General features: G+C 38.9%; 1 protein-coding gene across 1 annotated transcript; it reads right to left on the bottom strand.

Annotated features, from left to right (window-relative positions):
• Positions 1 to 1,114: 1,114 nt before the first annotated feature.
• On the bottom strand, positions 1,115 to 24,537 carry dlat.L (dihydrolipoamide S-acetyltransferase L homeolog). The gene is given in 14 exon segments (NM_001088770.1): positions 1,115 to 1,548; positions 2,346 to 2,482; positions 3,534 to 3,696; positions 5,149 to 5,267; positions 5,751 to 5,858; positions 7,245 to 7,349; positions 8,566 to 8,633; positions 9,881 to 10,034; positions 11,590 to 11,774; positions 15,474 to 15,600; positions 16,647 to 16,788; positions 18,497 to 18,621; positions 20,794 to 20,895; positions 24,282 to 24,537. Coding segments are annotated over 14 exon segments (1,887 nt in total). The 5' UTR covers positions 24,504 to 24,537; the 3' UTR covers positions 1,115 to 1,418.
• Between the last annotated feature and the right edge of the window lie 1,610 nt (positions 24,538 to 26,147).

Raw genomic sequence — 26,147 nt, 5'->3', positions numbered from 1 at the left:
TTATCAGGGTCGGCAAGGTGTCGTTTAACCAAACAAACCACATTTCTATTACAACCGACTGTCCAATTGTTTTCAATAAAAACTAAAACCACACCCACCCATGTTCATGTTATTTTTACTGAATGTTCAAAAGACATCTGCTGCTTATCAATATTTGCCTGTTAATGGTATTGTCTATTTAAAGGGGTGGTTCACCTTTCAATGAACTTTTAGTATGCAATAGAATGTCCTATTCTTAGCAACTTTGCAATTAGCCTTTATTATTTATCCTGTATAGTTTGAGTTAGTGGTCTTCCTCTGCTGACTCTTTCCAGCTTTCAAATGGGAGTCACTGACCCCAGCAGCCAACAATATATTCATTTTACTTTTTATTACTCATCTTTCTATTCGGCCCCCCTTTTATACTTATTCCATTATACTTAGCAGCATCTACATCATACTACAAGTTAATATATAGCTGAATTACCCCTTTAAGTTAATTTTAGTATGTTTTAGAATTTATTATTCCTAGCTACTTCTCAAAGTATTTTTTAAAAAGTGTTTCAATTACTTGCCTCCAGCTTTCAAATTGGGGTCCTTGATTTTTTTTTACTATGAGGCTACAATTTTATTACTTATTTTTCTATTTAGGTCTCATATTCATCTTCTAATGTTACTTTTAAACCACTCTCCAGTTGCTAAGGTAAACTTGATGGTAGAAACCAGCTGCTGAAATTCCAGATTGGAAAGCTGCTGAACAGCTAAATAATAAAAAATACAAAATTAAGACAAATTGCAAATGTTCTCAGAATATCACTCCATCATAGCAAAAGTAAATTTAAAGGTGAACTAGCCTTTAACCCACCTAAGGCAGTTTAACAAATTTTAAGCCTAAACCAGGTTTTCCAAAATCTACACCGTGTGCTCACTGACATGTGGATGGCAGTCATGTCATTAAAAGAGACAAAATGTAATACTGACATTTGCACAACATCCCATTAAGTTTGTTGAATATCTTTTATAAGAGCTGTAACAGACCAGATGAAATTACATAAAGAATAAAGGTGAACAAGTTTGATCTAGCCTTAAACAGATTATCCGATCAAAAATACAGATGACCTCTTTATTTAATCTGACCCTTGATTTATTTTCCAGTCAAGTTAAGGAAATGTTGACCTTTAAAAGGAGATCTTTAGTATATCGATGACAGTTTTACATGTAACACAGCATTTGCAGTCAAAAATGTACACAGTTACCGAAGTGAAACAATGGCTCTGTACAGTTAAGAGAATAAAAAAACAAGGTGCTATTTTTTGCAGTTGTTCTTTTAAATAAAAAAGAATGATGCATGTTTATTAGGAGTCATCGCAGACAGGCGTATATAAATATCTTGTTCGGATATGCAATTGTTGATCCTCTGAAGGTGGAAGGTGTTGTATTTAGAGCAGCATTGTCGTTGGTTTCTCCAAGAATTTTTTGAATTCAGCAAGCCACTGTGCTCCAACTGCCCCGTCCACAACACGGTGATCGCAGCTTAAAGTAACAGACATCACACTGGCAACGTCAAAGCTGAAACATGAACAGTGCAAATGTTTGTTAGGGGCAGAGACAATATCTCTTTATGTAAAATAGAGAAGTCACAATTCTTTTCTTCATCATGAATCATTTCAGGCAGTAACACCAGACAATGAAACATGTTCATATGAATTGACATGCCAATTATTTCAATCCTATACATGTGAAAATATTTTCTTTGAAGCAGTGGTGTTTGCTTTCAGCTATGCCGAGTTCATTCATCTTATATCTGTTGTCTAAACAAAGCCACATCTGCTCCATGTATGCAGTAGAACCATAATGGTATACTATCTTTGGCATTTTGACCAATGCACAAAATCTACAAATCCTGAACAGAATCTAAACCTAAGTTGCTTATACAAATGGACAAAAAATCCACCAAAAAAAAAAAAAAAAAAAATGAATGCCCAGTGTTCTAAAGTAACTGGAACTTTAATCTTTGGACAGTTGAGTCAGGATCCTGCAAAAGAGGCTGGAATTCCCGAATCAAGTCAACGCTAGAAATAATCCAATGTAAAAGGGAGTCCAACTATATCCTAAACGAGCAAATAGGTATATTAAAGAACGACTTAAAATATTAACTTGGAGAAACAATAGAAACACACGTGGAGATTCTGGGAGATTTAGTCACCCGCCGACTTATCTCCCCAAACTGCCTTCCTGCCGGCTAGAATTTAAATCGCCAGCGGGATGGCACTCGGAGCGCTTCGTTTTCCAAAGTTTCCACTTACTATGACCAACAATGGTGAGTACCTACAAACATCTGGGGTTAAAAAGTGCTTATTGCTTACCCTTTTTCATTGTCTGCAGGTATCAATCTATTTTCTGACCCTCCTACAGCAAGGATGCAGGCCTGGGGCGGGTTTATTATGGCAGAGAAGTTTTTGATTCCATACATTCCCAAGTTGGATACAGTGAAGGTTCCACCCTAAGAAAGAAAAAATAGCCTTAGTTTTCAGACCAGAGAAGATATTTTTGAAATCTGCTTGGAAGACCACTGATCCTCAGGAAAAGTGCAAAGACGCATTGATCACAATACTGACCCCATTGGGAAACATGAGATCAGTTAACTTGGCATAGTATGTCACACTCATTTAAAATACAAAAAAAATCCCAAAACTCCACCATAAAACAGTTATTATATTTATATAATGGGCATGGTATCTCTTAGCCCCTAAAAGCTTGTAAATAATCATGTATATGATTTACATTTATTCTCTGTTCACAGGTTGATTTTGAACACTGCTTTTAGCAGTCAGTTACTATTCATTAAACATGCTTAACATCTGACGACTGGTCTCATGCACCTAGCAGACTACACTATAGAAATATATTGCACAAGCATTAAGATCGTTACCATGTACAATTGTTTGAGGAGTACAACAATCCCATAATTTACCTTATTTTTTATAAACAGGTTTTTACTTCCTGCAGTAGTACAGTGCATAAAGTAAAGTGTATTTAAACATGGTTCTTACAGGGGAATGTAATAAAAAATGCACACAATTTGGTCCAGGTCTAGTAAACTATAGCAAACAATCAGAGGTCAGCTGATCTGTATATGCTACCCGCTGATTGGTTGATATGAGTTATTTACAACATGTTTTACATTTAGCCCTTCGTTTATAAAGACAAAAACGGTTATAGCGTTGGGCAATGATTAGCTAGAGCAGTTAGAGGTCTCCAAGACAGTGGCGGAACTACCGGGGGAGCAGGGGGTGCGAGCAGGCCAGGGCCCGCAACCCCTCAGGGCCCCCCGGCAGACCGCGCGCCGCTGACAAATGCAGCCAAATGCGGCCGTTCGGAGGGGACGGGGCCCGGCTGTGCGTCACGCACCAGGGCCCGCCCCCCTCTAGTGACGCTTCTGCTCCAAGACCATGTTATCACTGTTAAAGAAAATATGGAATATGCTATTCTATAATTATAAACATGTATGTATTTTAATAGTAACATCCCTTTCATTACTTTGATCAACTTACTTGAAATTCATGAGGTTTAAGCTTGCCTTCTCGTGCCCGGGTTGCTAGAGACAGCACATCTTTGCTGATGGATGCCAGCCCCTTGATGTGGGCATTGAACACAATAGGAGTTATCAGACCAACTGGGGTGCTTACCGCCACACTTACATCAACCACGTGATGCCTAAAAAGATACAAAACTTAGAGCATGAAACCAGTCGAGCACATTCCTGCATGCTATAGCCAATCTTGAGGTTTGCAAAGGATGATTTCTAATATTACAGTGTCTACTTTAAAGGGGTTTTTCAACTTCAAATCCTTTTTTTCAGTTTAGTTGGTTTCAGGTTATTCACCAGAAATAAACTTTTTCCAATTACTTTCTATTTTCTATTTGTGAATTTTTTTTCTAATATTGAAGTGTAAAGTTTAATTTTCACTTTCTAAAGCAGCAATGGGGGAGGGAGGGGGGCGCTGAGTCTGTAACTGTTTTAAATTGATACATTCAGTTGATACATTCACCCCTCCGTGCAGATTCCGGCCTTGGAGTTCACAGCAGCCATCTTCATGTCTTGACAGCATTATAGGCGAATGCGCAGTTGGAGTAAATTTCCAGTCCCAAACAACTGCGCATGCGCCAAAAGTCACGAAAATTTCCAGAAATTTTTATGACTTTCGGCACATGCGCAGTGGTTCGGGACCGAAAATGTACCCCAACTGCGCATGCGCCGAAACTTCTGAAAAAGACCAAAGAAAGAAGATGGCGCCTGTGAACTCAGATGCCAGAATCTGCAAGGAGGGGTGAGTAAAATATTAGGGGCATTTGGGGGGGGGGGGGCAGGTAGGCTGGGGGGAGGAGTTTTTTTTTTATTATTACGGGTTGAATTCTCTGTGGCTGTTAGAATTAATACACTAAACTGTTCAGAATACTCCTGAATTACTGAGCTGCCAGACAGAGACACGAACATTAAACTTTAAACTTACATTTTGGGAAACTGGTAAAAAATGGAAAGCAATTGAAAAAAGTCTTTATGGAGAACAATCTGAAAACAACTCAACTGAAAAAAGTGTTAGGAAGGTGAACAACCCCTTTAATGAGACCACTACAAAATTATAAACAAAGTTAGTACTTTAGTAACATATTTTAAATGATGGCCTGAATATAGTGCAGGTATGGGACCCTTTATCCAGGATTCCGGGACCTGGGGTTTTCCAGATAAAGAGTCTTTCCATAATTTGGATCACCATCCCTAAAGTCTACTTAAGATCATTTAATCATTAATAAAACCCAATAGGATTGTTTTGCTTCCCATAAGGATTAACAAGGTACGGTTTTATTATTACATTGAAAAAGGAGTCTATGTAATTCGGAGCTCTCTGCATACTGTGCTTCCAGATAATGGATCCCATGCTTGTTTTAAATGTTTCTAAACTCACTTGGTGAATCCAGTCAATATTGTCTTGTTTCAATTTATAGACTCCACAATGACAGAATTGTTTTATTTCAAATCATGTTTTTGTGTAAACAGACGTGTGTCTACAAGCCAAATGGTCTGCTTTAGTTGGACTTCTAATAATGTAACCAATCTCTGATATTCTTCCACTACACTTTTCCATACAGAGAGAGAAGCAAACTTACTGTCGAATTACAGTGTCCATCCAGGAGGAGTTTGCTTCTGGGACCTTCAAACATGCCAGAGCTGATGCTTTAATAATGAAGTCATTAAATGACAGTTTAATGTTGTCAGCCTTGGTAACCTGTCCAGAGCAGTAGAATAAGGTCATTGCAATATTAACACTTTCAGTCTTACACTCTTTGTCAGTTTTCCATCTACCTCCACGTTACACATCTAGACATGCAATATTATAAGGGGAAAAAAATTACAATATCAAAAAAAGTGCACATTTCCCCTCCTCTTTCTCCACTTGTTTTTTTTTTTATACCAGAAGAGCAGCATAGACACTTGAATACTCACAAAAAGTTAACTACTGCTACTTCTTTGATTCCCTTTGATAAAGTGTAGATTTATAAATCTTCATTTATGCAACAGTAACATTTATATAATCACTTTCATAAACAGAGACAGGCCAGGAACAGAGACATTCCATCTATAAATCACACATATTTGTTGTCTCTATGTCCACTGTGGCAAAGAACATAAGCAGCAAATGAAATATACCTCTAGGAAGCATTGCCAAGCAAAAACCAGTTCATTCTAGTAGTCTCACTGTACATCTTACCTCATTGAGTTCTTTTCGCAACTGTGTGATTTCCCCCATGTTTATATCAATGGATAAATAGTAGTGTGGTATGGTTTGCTTGGACTGCATGAGTCGCTGAGCGATGACCTAAAATGGCAGGAACAGAGAACCAATCAACAGCAGGAAACTACACTAAACAGTATTATTTGTCAAGAAATGTTGTTTAAATAGGACTCCCCTAATCAGTACTTGTTATGTCCTAGTGTGTTCTGCTCTGTGGCAGAACAGCAGTTAAACAGGATCTCAGGGCTCAGTGCTGTGGCCAACCAATCGCTGGTCTTACTGGCATTCCAATTTTTGGCTTGGGCCCACAAAATAAAAACCTGTGTCTGTGCAAAATAACCAAAATTTACATCTGATTTGCTCCTCCTTCTTGCCAAGGCCACTGTGCAATCTGCAATGCTCAGCATGATTTTTACCATCGTCTCACCTTTTTCATTTTTGCGGCTGGGTCCCTAACTTTAGTACTGGCTAGAGTCCAGTGTAAGTCTTAAAGGACAAGGAAAGTTAAACTAAAGAAGTAGGTTAGAAATGTTGTACATTATGTTTTGGACTTCTGTACCAGCCCACGGCAACCAAAGGCCATTAGCAGTAAAGATCTGTGTCTCCAAAGAAGCCCCAGTAGCTCTCCATCTTATTTTCTGCGGACTCACTGCACATGCTCTGTACTGCTGTCACTTACTGAACTTAGGGACTGACTCACAATATACTGGATATACAAAATAGAAATGTCACAATATAAGGCTGATTAGTAATTAATATGGATATTTACTACATGGCAGCACAGAAATCAGTGCAATTAGCATCAGAATTCAATAATCAGCCCTATAGCATCAGCTTATATTACAGGCCAACCTCATTTTCTGCTGGATAATTAGTGACGACCGCTAAGCTTAGCTTCTCAACAGCTGCTCAGAGCCCACTGAGCATGTGAGTGTCACAGACACTTTCCAAGATGGTGACCCCCTGTGACAAGCTTGAAGTCCTGGATCATTGCGGCTATTGAGAAGCTGGAACTTAAGGCTGGTGCAACAAGTTTAGTTTTTAAAACATGGCATTTTAACCCCTATGCATTTTTAGGGTTTAGTGGTCCTTTAATATGACTGATTAAATATTGACATCTTGGGCAAAGTGTTACTGCTCCTTCATTTAGCCGATATATTTAACATTATATCAAGTAAGTATGTCAGCATTACAGTGAAATAGTGGCGAAAAAAGGAAAGACAAGTGTCCCAGGTAAAAACAAGAAATCCCAGTTGCAGCTTATTTACTATCCATAGTCACATGGCTCTTTCATTTTATTATCTGAAAAACCTCCGCTCCCTCTTAAAAGTTACCAGATGTGAAACGATTGTTTGAACATTTTCAGTAGCAACTGAAACAGCTGCTGAAACACTTGCCCGCATATCTGCTTGAAATACACTTTATCCAAACAGGCACTTTAACACAGACTTTTCATGACATTTAGCTTACCCTGCGAATATTACTAATGGGCACATCTGTGAAGACTCCACTGGGAACAGCAGCCACAGCTGGAGATGGTACAGCAACTGCAGGTGTTGGGGCTGCAACTGGAGCCTAAAAGCAAATAAAAGACATTTTCTAATCTTTGTTTCATCACAGGAATTCAGTCCCTGGTATGAATTAGGCACAATTCAGAAAATAGCATTACTAATATATGAAAGTCTTGTAGCTTGTTGCACATAACTGACTTTTTAAGAAAAAATATAGTTCAAGAATGACCAGCACATTCCCATCCAGTAGAATGGAAGCATCCTGTACTAGTGGTATAAAAGGGATACTATTAAATAAACGTCAGCAGTAGCTTGAGAGCCACAAACTGGGCATAGGCAAAATCCAAGCAAACTGCAGTTTCCTCCAATTTAATATATTTAGTAGTAAGATCTGAAAAGAATATGCTTACACTTTCCTTCTTTGACAGAAGCACAGCTGTCTGCTGGGTTCTTAAAGGCCAGCTGCCTAAAGCACATACAACAATAACAGACCACTGCTCAGACTCTCAGGCCTCTCCTGAGTCACTATATCAGGCCCTCACAAAAGTCTCCACAGTGTCGATCAGTCCTGTCTAAACAAGTATTGCCCAGAGAACTGAAGGACCAAATAGGAAATGTATGTGTCAGGTTTTTTTTTTTACACATTTTGTATATTTAAGGCGTTGCTATTAAGTCTGATGCTATTAAAAGGGGGTTAAAAGGGAATATAAAATATTTAATGTAATAAAATGTACCAAAATATATATTTACACATAAACTGTCAAATGCACATGGTTGGAAAGGGGTAGTTCACATTCTTAGCAACTATTTATTTGGTTTCCAGTTTGCTAATGATTTGCTTTCCTCTTTTGCCTCTTTACAGCTTTCAAATGGGGTCACCGGCATCAGTGACCCCACTACTATTGCTCTGTGAGGCTACAATATTACAGTTGTTGCTGTTTTTTTATTACTTATGTTTCTAAGTTAATTTTAAGGTGAACTACCCATTTAGGGTCTGGCCACATGGGCAGATTGCCTGGGGGGAGGCACATGGAGCGATTCGTTTTCCAAGTCGCCCGAAGTTTCCTCGTGAGGCAATTAGAGGCGACTTCGGAAAACAAAGCGTTCCGTGTGCCTGCCCCCAGGCGATTTACATTTTAGCCGGCGGAAGGCAGACCAGGGAGATTAGTCGCCGCGAAGAAACCCCTAAGGCATAAATGAACCAGAACAACGTACTACCACCAACCTGCATAAAAATATTATTATTACAGACACACACATAAATACACACATTGACTTACTGGAGCAGCTTTGGGAGGAACAAATGAGTCAATATCTTTCTTTGTAATTCTTCCTTCAGGCCCACTTCCTGAAATTCAAAAGGGCAATAAAAATTAAACAAAAATAGGAATATGCAAACTATACTAGCCTCTTAAATGCTTTATTCTGGGAATTAATTCCCCAAAAGACTTCAAAACTTGCCTGTGCAATAAAAATGTATGAATACCATGGAAAGGCTAAAAGTACCAGTGTCTTAACAGTATATGTTGTCTATGACATTTTTTGTACATTTGAGCCCAAGGCAGGTACAACTTGTACGGACGAACACTTCAGGCATTAGATGAAGAATTATTTTGAGCATTGCTGCTCAACTAAAGGCCTGTGGGCAGAATGTAGGACGGTCCAGTGATATTTTATGGTCCCATAGCTGCAAGAGACTCCATACACTTCTATATATTTTATAGTTTGTAATGTTGATAAAATCTGGCACCCCTACATAATAATTTTGTTTAGAACTTTCATGTTTTTCTTTCATAAGTTTATTTATGGTCTATTTCTCACCTAGAGGTATCAAAGGTAATAAAGGATTTTATAGTAAATTTCCTTTTGAAAGAAAAACAGCAGCAGAGCTGTGCTTTATGCTTTCTCTTTGTGGCAATGATACCATTGGTATACGACTGGTTATCCAGAATGCTCAGGCCCTAGGGTTTGCTTGATATTGGATCTTTCCATAATTTGGATGTTCATATATTAAACCTACTAGAAAATCATATAAACATTAAATAAACCCAATAGGTTGGTTTTACCTCCAACAAGGAGAAATTATCTCAGTTGGGATCAAGTACAAGGTACTGTTTTGTTTTTTCAGAGAAAAAGGAAATAGTTTTTAAAAATGTGGATTATTTGGGAAAAAAAAAAAGTCTATGGGAGACAGGCTTTTCTGTAATTCAGAGCTTTCTGGATATTGAGTTTCCGTATAACAGATCCAATACTTGTTCTAATTAGACATTAAGGATGCAAATTAAAGAAGGTGACTGCTTTTAACATAAAGCAAGACAAAGCTAATACAGCTAAGGAACAGTTCAACACTTTCAAATTCTAAGAAGGATAAATACTGCATTTAAAGAACATCTGCAGATTCCTCAGACTGACAAAGATAAATTATTTTTTTGTAACCATCTAAAAATAAAAACATGATAAATCTACTAAGTTGGACATCTCAGATATATCGGTTTATACTTAGTAATTATTGAAGTCAGTGTGATTAGGGATCCAGTCAAGAAACATTCTTTCTACAGAGATGTGCCATTCAAACGTGCCATTCAACATGCTCACCTTTCACTTGCTTTATATCAATTCCTTTTTCAGCAGCTAGCTTTTTGGCAAGAGGACTTACAAACACCCTTCCTTTGGGAGCTGAGGGAGCAGCACTGGGTGTAGGAGCAGGGGTAGACACTGCTACTGGAGGAACAGGCACTGAAGCTGCAGTCTTAAAAGAGAGAAGCAAAATCAAAATATCATATTGCCCATTAAAACCTGATGTTGCAGTTTAACACTGTGTGCAATTTACCTATAGTTTGACTATGATGATGTAACAAGTTAATTTGTGCATAGTCACTGCAGCATTCTGTGCTCTAGAAGGGCACAGGAGTGTGGTAGGCAGAGCAGAGACCTCATTGCTGATGTTGCTGGAATACTTAATACTGTAAATTGTTAAATCATGTTTCCTTCATCAACACAAAATCGAGTGTATGCACTAGAAAGGGGGACCTGATGCCCATGCCCAGACACAGGCTGCGCAATAATAGACAGCGAAAAGAGCAGGGGCATGTGAGGGGACAGTAACATCTAGAAATTATGGAATGTGAAAGGAATTGCTATACCTGAAGCATAGACATAGGGAAGCCAATACATGATTGACAGCTAAAATTGGGTTGGCTTGGGTGTCTTCATAAAATAAAAAGTTGGGATTCCTTGTTTAATTTGAAAATAATTTTTACTATACAGCATTTTATATCTGGGAGACAGGTACACTTTAATAGTTTTCTGTGGTGCCAAGTTGGCACTGGGCATTGAAGCAAAATACACTGTATTGTGGTATAGTCTATTTTTCATCAATAATCAAAGCCAAGGAAAAAGACAGCACTCCAGTAAAAGGAAGGCAGGTTTATTGCAGTAATCTGCAAAATTTGTACACTTTACGCGTTTTGGGAATCAATTCCTTAATCATAAACATACCGTGATAGCCAAATGGCCATATAATATAAATATAGCGACCCCTGTTGGGCTCACCAGAATATTACAGTTAAACACAATTTATTCATCTCAATAAAAACAATATGTGAAAATGACATGCAATAAAAAAAATACTTTGTTCAAAAAGAATTCTGTGTCCTAGTATTTTATTTATTGTTGTTTACCATGCTTGTCCTATGAGGAAATATGTGTGACTGCGATATGGAGAGTAAAAATGCTTGCAGTCAGTTTTAAAAGAGTGTGGGAAGGTGTTGTGAAGCTGGTAGACAAAAATACCAATGTACACTTGTGAACACAACACTATCTAGACATACTAAGCAAATAGATATATATAATATTTGTCAATATAAATAGGCGATATCATGTCTCATATTCAGCCCCCTGGGTATTCTTGTCTATTTTTCATCAATGCCCAGTACCAACCATGTACATCAGAATTTTTTCAACAAGTGCACAGAGTTTAGTAGATAATATCAAAGTTGTCACATGCCCTTATGGTTGCAGCTACCGGCAATGTTCTGATAGGCTGAGACACGGTTTATATTTATCCTTCAGCCAATGAACAAAAGCCCTGTGCCTACGCATGCCATTATTTACAAAGGTGCACTCCTTCAAGCCGCACTGGAGAGGGACAAGGGTTAGTAAGCAGCGAGTTGGAGGGTAGCCACCTTAGAAAATATGAAGAACACAAGGGTTTATATAGTCAAAGTGACACTGTCCTAATAAAACCTGGAACTGTTCACAACCCCTTGAAGCACACATAATAAATATGTTTGACTTTTGCTTACCGGAGTGGGAGGTGCATGCTGAGGTTTAATATCAACTACTCCAGTTGACTCTTTGTAATCTGCAAAGCTGCTAATATCAGACTCTTTCTCCACAATAATGCAAAGAGGTGTGCCCAAGGGTACATCACGTGTGCCTTCTGCGACAAGAATTTTAGCCAAATAACCTTCTTCTGGCACTTCAAATCCTTCGTGTGAGAGACAAAAAAGAGAGATAATGAAAGCAGCACAAATATTCACAAAGGCTGTGTACAGCCACATAGATATCTACAAAATATTACTACCCTGTGACCATTTTAGCTTTACATTTTACATATCTATACAAAGTACTTGGGCAGTTACATAAGGTTACAATCCTTGAATCAAAAAGAGACTTATCAAGATCAGTTAAATATCTGTATATTTAGATTAAAGAAGAACTAAAGCCTAAAAAGTTTATAGCTAGATATGCTGTATTTTATTTCTGAACTCGCTGTACCAGCTCAGAGGTTCAAAGTTTCCCACAACAGCTCCACATTTTATGATCTTAAAGGGGACCCGTCACCCAAAAAAAATGATCCCAAATCATATTTTATCATGTTAATAAAGCAAAATTAACTAATTACACTGTATAAATTATTTGAATCTTGCTTCCATCAGTCTGGGAACTCATAATTTGAACAAGCAGGCAGGAGCCATTTTGTGGACACAGTTATTAAGACAAGCCTTGCATCATCTCAGAATCTTGTTTATGCACCAGAATGGGGGACCTGATGTCCACCCCCATGTACTGGTTACACAATTAAATGGATAAGAGAACTGGGGGAATGTAGGGGAGCAGTGCTGAATGGAAAGTGAAAGTAATTGCTTGCACCGCCTCTATGTCTAGAGGAGTGGCAGGCAATATTTGTTTTAATAAAAAAAAATAATTTGGATTTCATGTTTAATTTGAAAAGGACTTATACAGATTTTTATGTCTGGGTGACAGGTCCACATTAAGTCACCTTCTGAGTGTCTAGAGACAATGCACATGTTCAGTGGGCTTTGGGCTGCTGTTAAGAGTCCAACTTTAGTGGTTGTCAAAGATTATCAAAACATTGGCAGAGTAGATTAGGCAGCAGGCCTCATAATTAATAAGACTTGTATAATATACCGGTATACAGATCTTTACTGCTGAAGGGCAGTTGTGGCTTTGGGCATTTCATTGACCAAACAGACATACATTGTCCTGCTTATACATACAATGGATTGAAGATCATAATTTCTCAAAAAAACAAAGCTACATATAACTGTGAATTTCAATTTTCTTTTTGTGATCCCCAACCAGTAGCATCATGAGCAACATGTTGCTCTCAGTATCCACAAAGCAGGTGCTTATTTTTGAATTCCAGGCTTGGAGCCAAGTTTTGGTTGTATAAAACCAAGTGTACTGCCAAACAGAACCTCCTGTAGGCTGCCAGTCCAAACAGGGGCTACCAAATAGCCAATCACAACCCTTATTTGGCATGCTTCTGCTTGTGTTGCTCCCCAAATCTTTTTAAATCTGAATGTTGCTCACAGGTGAAAAAGGCTGGGGACTCCTGACCTACAGTGGTGTGAAAAACTATTTGCCCCCTTCCTGATTTCTTATTCTTTTTCATGTTTGTCACACAAAATGTTTCTGATCATCAAACACATTTAACTATTAGTCAAAGATAACACAAGTAAACACAAAATGCAGTCTTTAAATGAGGGTTTTTATTATTTAGGGAGAAAAGAAATCCAAACCTGTGTGAAAAAGTAATTGCCCCCTGAACCTAATAACTGGTTGGGCCACCCTTAGCAGCAATAACTGCAATCAAGCGTTTGCGATAACTTGCAACGAGTCTTTTACAGCGCTCTGGAGGAATTTTGGCCCACTCATCTTTGCAGAATTGTTGTAATTCAGCTTTATTTGAGGGTTTTCTAGCATGAACCGCCTTTTTAAGGTCATGCCACCACAACATCTCAATAGGATTCAGGTCAGGACTTTGACTAGGCCACTCCAAAGTCTTCATTTTGTTTTTCTTCAGTCATTCAGAGGTGGATTTGCTGGTGTGTTTTGGGTCATTGTCCTGCTGCAGCACCCAAGATCGCTTCAGCTTGAGTTGACGAACAGATGGCCGGACATTCTCCTTCAGGATTTTTTGGTAGACAGTAGAATTCATGGTTCCATCTATCACAGCAAGTCTTCCAGGTCCTGAAGCAGCAAAACAACCCCAGACCATCACACTACCACATTTTACTGTTGGTATGATGTTCTTTTTCTGAAATGCTGTGTTACTTTTACGCCAGATGTAACGGGACGCGCACCTTCCAAAAAGTTCAACTTTTGTCTCGTCGGTCCACAAGGTATTTTCCCAAAAGTCTTGGCAATCATTGAGATGTTTTTTAGCAAAATTGAGACGAGCCTTAATGTTCTTTTTGCTTAAAAGTGGTTTGCGCCTTGGAAATCTGCCATGCAGGCCGTTTTTGCCCAGTCTCTTTCTTATGGTGGAGTCGTGAACACTGACCTTAATTGAGACAAGTGAGGCCTGCAGTTCTTTAGATGTTGTCCTGGGGTCTTTTGTGGCCTCTCGGATGAGTTGTCTCTGCGCTCTTGGGGTAATTTTGGTCGGCCGGCCACTCCTGGGAAGGTTCACCACTGTTCCATGTTTTTGCCATTTGTGGATAATGGCTCTCACTGTGGTTCGCTGGAGTCCCAAAGCTTTAGAAATGGCTTTATAACCTTTGAAATTGAACTCAGGTGTGATAAACCACAGTTAAGTTATTTTTTAACAAGGGGGGCAATCACTTTTTCACACAGGCCCATGTAGATTTGGAGTTTTTTTTCTCCCTTAATAACGTAAACCTTCATTTAAAAACTGCATTTTGTGTTCAATTATGTTATCTTTGACTAATAGTTAACGGTTTTTGATGAGCAGAAACATTTAAGTGTGACAAACATGCAAAAGAATAAGAAATCAGGAAGGGGGCAAATAGTTTTTCCCACCATTGTATATAATAATGGCACATTATTTTATGCAGTATTGCAGCTACCATATATATTTATCAATAAAACATGTAAACAGAAATATGTTGTATGCATGGTAAGTGATTGCCTTTACACTCTATAGTCTATGTTGCAGGAACAACAACCTCCAAACAACATCAAACTACTGAAGGATTGGTTCTGGAGCAAAAGTTTTCTATTTTATAAAAAGGACATAGCTAACAATGTAATTTTTCTTACCGCACACCTGTAGTTCACCAGTCCTGCAATGGTGGTGCGTTCTTCCGTCGACCCGGCTGGGTCCCCTAGCAACGCATACATATAGAAACGGATCCGCACACACTCAAGTTAATGCAGTCGGGGAGTATCCCCTTTTATTTAGCCACCAAACATTGAGTGTGTGCGGATCAGTTTCTATACGTATGCATAAGAGCTTACAATACAGGTATGGGACACGTTATTTGGAAACCCATTATCCAGAAAGCGCTGAATTACGGAAAGGTCGTCTCCCATAGACTCCATTTTATCCAAATAATCCAAATTTTTTCTCTGTAATAATAAAACAGTATCTTGTACTTGATCCAAACTAAGATACAATTAAACCTTATTGGAAGCAAAACAATCCTATTGGGTTTATTCAATGTTTACATGATTCTCTAGTAGACTTAAGGTATGAAGATCCAAATTATGGAAAGACCCATTATCTGGAAAACCCCAGGTCCTGAATATTCTGGATAACAGGTCCCACACCTATATATAAAATTTATTTTAAATTGCTAATCTAGCACTGTTTTAAAATTACATATCCACCAATACTTCCAACAAATAACGGCAATCACAAAACCGAAGGCATGTAACATTTGGAATATTATATGACAATGCACACAACTGTAACTACCTATGGTAGCTTTGTCCGTCTCTATTTCAGCCAAAAGGTCTCCCTCGCTGAGCTTCTCACCAACTTTCTTCTCCCACTTTTGCACTGTACCCATGGTCATGGTCGGAGAAAGTGCAGGCAGACAAATCTAACAACAGAGAAAAATTAAAGGCTTATAGAAGGGAGACATTCTGCATACAAAAGGCAAAAAAACAAAGTGCTTGCTAAAAAAAACAAAACAACAACATAAGCCAACATTGAATCCAGTGGAGTCGCACACCAGAGGTATAAAAATATTAAAATGTAGCATTTATTGTTATTTATTGTGACGTTATAAAAACTTATCAGCAACAGTCAATATATCTGCAACAATCTCAGAAAGCAGTCTATTAGCAGATCACATGTACTTGTATGTGATCTGCTAATAGACTGCCTACCAACAAAATGGCTTTAAACCAGCGCGGTACATGGAAGTCTCTGCGCGATTGACTGCTACGATGGAGTGACGTTATTTACGTCATGCTGTCAGAGTCATAGATGGCACGGACTCGTCCATATGTAGATGCGCAACAATTAGAGAAAAACTGTTTGGACTTTTTGAGCTTCAACGGAGGAACACTTGCAAAAGGGAGCAGTCAGCCCCCGAAACGTGATATTTTTTCTTTACAGATGAGAACGCTTTCCGAGACTGTTGCAGATATATTGACTGTTGCTGATACGTTTTTTATAACGTAAAACAAAGGTTCCTGATTCACCAGCCTCTCCAATTACTTAGCTTGGTGTCCGGAAGAGAGGTCGGCACCTCTCCAATATACATGAGAGCAAAAAGAATCACCAGATACTCGACAGCAGGTGAAGCGGGGCGGACCCCTGCGTGTTTATTCAAGTCTTGTGATGTAACGTTTTGACCCCTTCGTTAAGACTATAAATGCTACGTTTTAATATTTTTAGACCTCTGGGGTGCGACTCCGCTGGATTCAATATTTGATATAATGAATTAATTTGTCATAAAAAGTTAACGCACCCATCTCAATGCTGAACAGTTGGAGTGAGTGTGAGTGAGTGTGTGTGTGTGTGTGAGTACACAAATTATCTGTTAGGCTTCTGCGCTCCACACTGTTCTTTCACCAGTCACTCTAAGTCTTGATGAAGTATAAATAAAAACATTAGTTTTTATGAGATGAAATCACTTACTTTCATATGGTTGGGGTAAGTGCTACCAGGGGCTTGAACTGCAGACTGAGGAGGTGGTGATGGGGTAGCAGCTGCCACACTTGGAGAAGCTGCTGCTGCGGAGTCCAATGTGTAATTTTTAAAAGCATCAATAAATTCTGCCCTAAAATAAAAATAATGCGTAAGGTAAAAGAAGCAGAGGCACCTTCCATCAAAATGAGAAACACAAGATGGTGTGCAGGGTCAAGTGAGAAAGTCACATAAGAGAAAGAGAGAGAAAAAAAGGATGACCCATACAACTGCACTCTCCCGTCGTCGAGGTGGGAGTGTGCAGTTGTATGGGTCATCCTTTCTTCTCTTTCTTTCCTTTAAGATAAAAATAATATATACATATAACTACTGTGAAGCAGGCACTCACGTCTACATAAACAATGTAGTTGCCTGGGTGCAGGACCGTATCAGACAAAATGTAATATGTTCAAAAGGAGCTGCACTCACAGGTCTTAAGCATCTAACAATATTTATTGAATGACATTTCAGCTGCTCCCACAGCCTTTTTCAAAGTGCATATATTTATTAAGCATAACTATTAAAGGGGTGGTACACCTTTAAGTTAACTTTTAGTATGTTTTAGAATGGCCAATTCTAAGCAACTTTTGAAATGGTCTTCTTATTTATTTTCTATAGTTTTTAAATTATTTGCCTTCTTCTTCTTCTGACCCTTTCCAGCTTTCAAATGGGGGTCACTGGCTCCATCTAAAAGCAAATGCTCTATAAAGATACAGTTTTATTTTTTTTTTTTCTACTTTTTATCACTGATTTTTTTTATTGGGGCCCTCTCCTATTCATATTCCAGTCTCTTATTTAAATCAATGCATGGTTGCTAGGGTAATTTGGATCCTAGCAACCAGATTGTTGAAATTGCAAACTGTAGAGCTGCTGAATAAAAAGCTAAGTAACTCGAAAACCAAAAATAATCAAAAACGAAAACCAATTGCACAATATCACTCTCTACATGATACTAAAAGTCAATTCAAAGGTGAAAAACCCCTTCTCGATGTAAAAGAAATGGGCTGTTCAAAATAAGTCAAGGACACTTCCAATAATCTAGTGCAGAGATGGAAGGTGATCATCCCCAAAGGTGCAACAATAGAGGAAGCAGACACGGGGAAGGTCCATTTTCTGCTGGGGGGTCCCGTGCTTAGTAGTTACTACAGTGATTATACCTTTCCTAAAGGCCATTTCCCATGCATGTATATGGCTTAAAAGTGCAGAGATGTATGTAATGACTTCTATGGTTAGCTAAATGCCAAAATAAATCATATGAACTGTAATGCATTGACCATTTTGGCACAAAAGAACTTTTGCATTTTCAGCCAGATGGTTAAGACAAACAAATTAATAATGAATACAATGACACTGGCTACAAAGAAAGGCATCCATATACAACTCATATATGAAGTTGGCATAAAACTGTGAAATAAAAATTAATTTCCTATCCCTGTACAGGTTATCTGGAAACCGGTTATCCAGAAAGCTCTGAATTACGGAAAGGCCATATCCCATAGACTCCATTTTATCCAAATAAACCAATTTTTAAAAAATGATTTGCCCTTTCTCTGTAATAATAAAACAGTACACTGTACTGGATTCAAATTAATATATAATTAATCCATAGCAGCAAAACCAGCCTATTGGGTTTATTTAATGTTACTATTTAATGTTACTAATCTTTTCTAACAAACTTAAGGTATTGGGATCCAAATTACAGAAAGATCCATTAAACCCCAGGTCCTAAACATTCTGAATAACAAGTCCCACTAAAAGGCATGTTATACAGTGCCGTAAGCCTTTTGCCATTTTATACTCACTTGTCCACAGTAATACAAATAACTGAACCAATGGGCACATCCCTTGTTCCTTCTGCCACAAGGATTTTAGCCATATAACCCTCCTCCAGACTTTCGAAACCGACAGTGGCCTTGTCAGTTTCAACCTAAGCATCAGAAAAACAAAATACACTATATAATCATGGCTGCCATCTACTGCTGTAATTACCCAATCTGCATTATACAGCAGTGAAAATAAGTATTGAACATGTCAATGGTTCTCAGTAAATCTATTTGTAATGGGGCTATTAACATAAAATTTACAGCAGATGTCGGTAACAACTCAAGTAATACACACATAAAAAGAAATCAAAACAAATAAGTCCATAAATTAAGTTATGTGTAATAAAATGGAATGACACAGGGAAAAAGTACTGAAAACCTGAATAAAAGTGGGAGCAAAAAGGAATGGAAAGTCAAGAAACCTGCTGAAATCTGTAAGTATTAAGGACTCTTACAGGGGAGCGTTTTTAGCTGCGCTCCCCTGCGTTCCGATTTCATGAGTTCAGCCACAGGGGAGCGCAGGAGTAGACGCACTGAATTCTTTTTAATGGGGGCTGTACTCACACAGACGCATGTAAGCACCGAAGGCAGAAAAAATGCAACAAGCTGTGTCCCACCCTGCGTTCGGCGCTTACATGCGTCTGTGTGAGTACAGCCCCATTGAAAAGAATTCATTGCGTCTACTTCTGCGCTCCCCTGCGGCCAAATGCATGAAACCGGAACGTAGGGGAGCACAGCTAAAAACACTCGTCTGTAAGAGCCTTTAGAAAGAAATCCTGACTCCCATCAGCGCAAATTAATCAGGTGGTTTAGTCTTAAATGATGGCCTATAAAAAGGCTTCTCATTACCTAGGTATCATCTAAAAAAACATCTCACGATGGGTAAAAGCAAAGAGCTCTCTCAAGACCGTAAGAACCTAATTGCTGCAAAACATACTGTTGGCATCGCTTACAGATGTATTTCTAAGCTTCTGAATGTTCCAGTGAGCACCATTTGGGCCGTAATCCGGAAGTACAAAGAACTTCATTTCACCCTAAGCCCGCCATACATTCTCCATAAAGGAGGCATCTTGAAGCCGTCATTACCAACAAAGGCTTTTCTACCAAGTATTAAATAAATTTCAGTAAGCGTGCTCAATACTTATTCTCTGTGCCATTCCACTTTATTACACATAACTTCATCTATGGATTTATTTGTTTTGATTTATTTGTGTGTGTGGATTTCTTGGGTCGTTACTGAAATTTGGTGTAATTTTATGTCAATAGCCCCATTAGAAATAGATTTACTGAGAAACCCGTTGACGTGTTTCCCTGCTGTATTTGTGCATCATGGTTGTCGCATTCATTTGTAAAGGGCAAGCAAAGTCTGATATTCCATACAGTATTACTGAGGGCAACATAAAAGAGAGCAGGAGAAAGACAAAGAGAAAAGACTAAATGAGACGTTTGCATACTATTTTACCATGATTCCCGATGTTTGTGTGAAAATGGTAGTCATTAACTGGATACCCATGAGAAGTTATCTTAACTTGGGGCATTTTTGAATCTGAATGTGTAGCAGACTACACATGGGATTCATGACCAAATATTACGGAAACAATAATATAGATATTAGCACATTTTTTCATTTTCAGATTGCCAGATTTCACTAACCTAATAAGCCATATTCAGTTGAATTGTTCAGCAGAAGTGTGAGCCAGTTCAAATCCAGCTTTTTTTTTTGTTTTGGTTTTGATAAACCAGCACAGCCCCAAGGCCCACCCACACCTGAACTGGGAATGAATCCAAAATGTATTGAGTTGTTTAACTTATTGCTGATAACGTTTAATTTGATTTAGGGTAGAACTACATGGGCGTTTTGAATCGGATACCTTCCTCTCCGACGCGAGGAAGCACTGAATTTAATGTAAGTAATAAGAATGTCGGACATTGTCGCAGCGTGTATCCGACACGACACAACTGTGTCGGATGCAAACGCTGCATGTTACATCTTCATCTGACAGTCGTGGAGGATGCACTATGCAAAAATGTCCGACATTCCTATTACTTACATTAGATTCAGCGATTTGACAAATGTGCTCCCTCGCTTTGGAACAGAAGGTATCTGATTCAAAACGCCCATGTAGTTCTACCCTAACTTATAAGTTATAAAGAAAAAGTTGTAATAAAGGCACATTTTGAGCCAAACAGAGCTCTGTATTCTGTAGATGTCCTCATGTAAAGGAGAGTTATGCCCACTCTACACTAAAGATTTCATCTAAAATATTAATCCTTACCTCAGCTATTAGATCCCCTTCGTTAATTTTATCACCTTCTTTCTTCTCCCAGCGAGCTATGGTTCCCATCTGCATTGTGGGAGACAAGGCAGGCAAAGGCACCTACAAACACAAACATTTGCTCATAAATGGTTTACAGACATAGCAAAAAAAATATTACCTTTAAAGTACAACTGTATTTCGCTAGCATTAACATCACACTGTCAAAAGAAATGATAGAATAGCATGGTGTACAATACAATATAGGCATGTTTTCAGTGAGAACATACCAAGTGCCAGCCGAAAATGGTTATCTAATTTCACTCCTAATTCTACAGCCTTGTACAAAGTAAACATTTGCATTTAAAGTTGTGGAGAGATACCGACTCTTATATGTTGAACATGTACATACGGATGATGAACTGAACAAAAATCCTGTAGTTCAATAGCCTTGGCTTAATCACAACTTTTCACCTTTCAGGTGAGCTGATGGCCTGCATGTTGAATGCAAAACGAACTGTATGTTTTACTGCATAGTTTAATCCAATTCAGTGTATGGTGAGATTAAATAACTGTTTACCAATTGAAGGGTATGCTGTTTTTTTTCTCTAATAAATATGATCCAAAGATGGTTAAAAAATGGCTTATTTTTTGCCCATTCATGAAGATCTATATTGGTAAACGAGACTTTCACAGATCAGGTGAGGAAGAGTCCACAAAAATGGTAGCTTTATCAAAATCAAATCACTTACTACGTCCATAGGTCAGTAATTCTAATTTTGCACACTTGTAAATCCCATCATTAGCATGCTTTTTACCAGTGAGGGCAATGTGGTCCCATTCAGTTTAGGATGGGGTATAGATGTTTCCAAACCAATAATTTTATCACAAAGTTCATTCTCCAACTTAATTTGGGTCAAAAAAAAACTGCACTGGTTTCAATACCGGAGTGAGAATTATGCAAGGAGGCATTCCAACATACTCAACAGCTCATTATACCATTACACTAAGGAAGCCATGAGGAATTAATCAGATGTGACATACAAGAGCTAAATGGGCAAAGACCAAGTATACAGAGCAAGCTGAAAAGCTTGCAATTGAACAGAAAAGATTTAGACAGCAATGTAGAGATAATTAATGAGATTCTGAAACGTTTGCAGAATAAATACACATTAAAATCTGAATTTAACCTGGAAATATTACCCCAGTAGGCTGCCCTGCATGTGATATTAGCTACAGACTAAGGTTAAGCTCAGCTGAAACTGAATGCCACTGGAAGTCATCAAAACTTTTAACCAAGGGTTTAAAACCAGCCGATTAAGTTTTAGGGACAGATACTAACTATACTCCAATTCTGCATGAAATACCCAAACAATACATGCTGCCAACTGATTGCTGGCTCACCAGACACCCTGTCGTACAAGTCAATAAGTTGGTATGCGAGCAGCCAAGCATGCGCCACCTTCTGTTATTTTACTGATGGATCTACAGACTCACCTACTGGACTACCCCGAAACCACTAACAGCAAAATCTCAAAGTGGTGAACTTTTAGCATGTTATAGAATAGCCCATTCTAAGCAACTTTTCAATTGTTCTTCTTTTATTTATTTTTTTAAGGTTTTTTAATTATTTGCCTTCTTCTTCTGACCCTTTCCCACTTTCAAATGAGGGTCACTGCCCCCACCTAAAAACAAATGTTCAATAAGGCTACAAATGTGTTGTTATTGCTACTTTTTATTACTCATCTTTATGTTGAGGCCTTGTCCTATTCATATTCCAGTCTCTCATTCAAATCAATGAATGGTTGATAGGATAATTTGGACTAGGAAATAGGAAACTGCTGAATAAAAAGCTAAATAACTCAAAAGCCACAAATAAAAGATGAAAGACAAATGGAAATTGTCTCAGAAGATAACGCTCTACTTCAAACTAAAAGTTAATTTAAAGGTGAATAACCCTTTTAGATATCTAATGTGATCAAGCAGCACAATACACATTTTTCACATACAATGGACGAAGAGCTGATTTATGAAGGAACATATTTAACAAACAATAACAGTGATTACTGTTTTTTCATATTTCTATTTCATGTGTCATTTGCTTAAGGATTAAAGATCTGGACAGGTTTTAGTGCCCAATGCGGCCTCTGAGCTGTGATGAGCATTAAAACCCCTATTGCATGTATTTGTGACACTTTCCAGGTTTGGTAGTGTAAAATTATTGTGCTTGTACATTTTACAGCTTTACAGACATTTTTGGACATGGCTTTTCAAAATGTGCTGCCAATATGTGCTGTTACTGTGGTTTCACCAGTGCAAGATAAGGGTCAATACAAACTGCACCAGAACCACAACCTTTTACTAGAAATAACTGATTCAAAACAACATTGATGATATGACGATCATGCAATGAGCACTGTGTATGAAATCCATAAACAAAGGACTATATGTCGCATTCTGCTTAATTTGGTTCACTTAATCCATCTAAGATTTCTGACTTAATAATAATTCACCCATTGATAAATATGCCCCAAATGTTTAGACCTACTATTGCATTTAGAGCTTGTTGTTCAGCATTTACCCTATCATATAAGGCAGGGATCGCCAACCTTTAGAACCTGTGAGCAACATTCAGAAAGAAAAGAAGTTGTGGAGCAACACAAGCATGAAAAATGTTCCCGGGGTGCCAAAAGGGCTGTTATTGGTCATTAAGTAGCCCCTATGTGGATTGTCAACCTACATTGAGATTCTGTTTGGCAGTACATCTGGTTTTTATGCAACCAAAACTTGCCTCCAAGCCAGGAATTCAAAAATAAGCAGCGGTTTTGAGGCCACTGGGAGTAACATCCAAGGGGTTGGAGAGCAACATGTTGCTCATGAGTTACTGGTTGGGGATCACTGATCTAAGGCTACGTGCTATGTGTATAAAAGTCAAATGCGGCAAGAGTCATAATGGCCCAGAACTGGCAATCTGTATAGATGCCACGGGGGCTGCTGTAAATCTCCATTGACCTGTACTTTATACTGGGTCTGTCTGGGCCTTTATGTACTTTAAATGGCAGAGCCCACGTGAAATATGAGGCTGGGCATGTTGGAATTGAGCACTTTGTAGGGATGTAGGGTTGTTATAGTTTCATACTCTTGTAGCAATCTTATTTAAACAGGTGGGCAGTAAAGCAGGGTAAGACAGCACAGGGCATGACTATAATTTGCTACTCATTCCCATATAGGCAACTGTAGATACTGACCTTCAGGAGGAGGAGGAGGGCTAACAGAATAAAACCATGATTAAATTCATATTAATTGTGGCCTGCACGATTAGCAAGTCTCTTTGCCAAGAGGAGGTGCAGCAGCTGTGGCAGTGCATCTGAGGAGATTACATAACTAACTGGTTATGTGCCACCTACCCTGAGCCCCTAGGTCAAACAGCCCCAGAGCTCTAGCTGCCCCAGTCATTTCCAGTGTGGTGCTATTTGCCCTTATCACCGCTTCCCGCACTGGCACGTTACCTTCTGGTGGGGAGGTAGGCTGTACCATCTCTTTCCAGAGGCCGTTCCCTGTCTCCAAGCTCCCTTTAGCAGTGGAACATTTGCCGGAGACCCGACCAAGCCTCTCAGCCGGTTCCCAGGTCCCACGTGAAGCCTTCGGTACCGACCCGCTGACGTAGCTTGACTCCGGCCCGATAAAACAGACCGAGCCGGAGCGCGGAACCTTAGGCACAGGCGGAGCATTACTGTGGAGGGCACGCTCTAGGCCTCGGTTATCTCCTTTCTCAATGACCTCCCCGGCAAGACAGTGAAGCAAGACAGAAGTGGTTTTAGCCACTCCCAGGCACAAGAGGGCGCTGCTTCTTCTGCGGCGTTTCAACGTGCGTCGCCATATTGGTACTCCCATTAAGCTTGTTCAGCGTTTATGTAAAAAAAACGCCATTAGTAGTTTTGTAAATGCATGTATTACTGTTGCTTAGCGTCGTTTATTCTAGTAGGCTACGAGCGATTCCCAATAAAGTCTGTGGGACAGTATTAAATATTTTAATGAGTAGAAAGATGGCGAAAAGTATATTTATCTTTAAAACTTCCCATAATTCTCTGCACTGCCCTCCAGCGTTCTCTGTTGTTAGTGTAGACGGGTTGGGAGAAGCAGTTGCTGTGGGGCGAGGGGCGGGGCAGAGGTGTGACAGTGATTGACAGTAGCTCCTGGCAACGAGGTTACAGAGACAAGGTGACCACATGAGCGGAGTTCAGAAGGCGTTGTTCCTTGTGAAACCGAAGCACCAGTCACAATGACAAATGAACGTTGACAATGATTGCACTCAATGGAATTTTTTCCTTAGCGGAATGGCTGTGGCAGATGCTCACACTGATGCCTGAAATTCTTGTGTTTTGGCATCTAATTCTAAGTTTAAAACAAATACACAAATGAATTCAGTCTGCAGCTTATGTTCTTTAGCACTGCTGCAGTTTCAGATGAATTGCCCTGTGTTTCTGTTGCTCTGACTGAACGGGGTGGGTCACCTTTAAATTAACTTTTAGTATGATGTAGAGAGTTATATTCTGAGACTATTTGCATTTGGTTTCCTTTTTGTATTTGTGTTTTTTGAGTTACTTAGCTTTTTATTCAGCAACTCTCCAGTTTGCAGTTTTAGCAGTCTGGTTGCTAGGGTCAAAATTACCCTAGCAACCATGCATTGATTTGAATAAGAGACTGCAATATGAATGGGAGAGGGTCTGAATAGAAAGATGAGTAATAAAAAGTAGCAATAACAATACATATGTAGCCTTACTGAGCATTTGCGTTTAGATGGGGTCAATGACCCCCATTTAAAAGGTATAAAGAGTAAATAATTCAAAAACTATTTAAAAGAAAAAATGAAGACCACTTGAAAAGTTATATAGAATTAGCCATTCTTTCACATACTACAAGTTAAATTAAAAGAGAAGGAAAGGCTTTGTGCACTTGGGTGTGGCAAATGTTAGGCACCCCCAAGTGATTGTATTGACTTACCTGAAACCCCGGGCTGGTGCTCCTATCAGCAGAAAACTGCACCGGCCTGGGGTTACACCAGTTATCACCACGGAGCGATCCTCTTCTGTCTTCTTCTTTCTTTGTGTGGCTGCACATGCGCAGTCAAAGGAAAAGCCAAATTTTAACTAAAAAGTCAGCTATTTCGTTCAACTGCGCATGCGTCTTCCCCAGGAAATTTTAAGAAAGAAGAAGCCGGAAGAGGATCACTCCGTGGTGCTCACAGGTATAACCCCGGGCCAGTGCAGTTTTCAGGTTAATACAATTACTTGCAGGTGCCTAACATTTGGCACCCCCAAGTGTACAAAGCCTTTCCTTCTCCTTTAAAGGTGAACCACCCCTTTAAGCTAACT

The sequence above is a fragment of the Xenopus laevis genome, chromosome 7L, assembly GCF_017654675.1.
Source record: "Xenopus laevis strain J_2021 chromosome 7L, Xenopus_laevis_v10.1, whole genome shotgun sequence".
In the NCBI taxonomy this organism is placed as follows: Eukaryota; Metazoa; Chordata; class Amphibia; order Anura; family Pipidae; genus Xenopus; species Xenopus laevis.
This window is presented reverse-complemented; position numbering and strand designations above follow the sequence as displayed.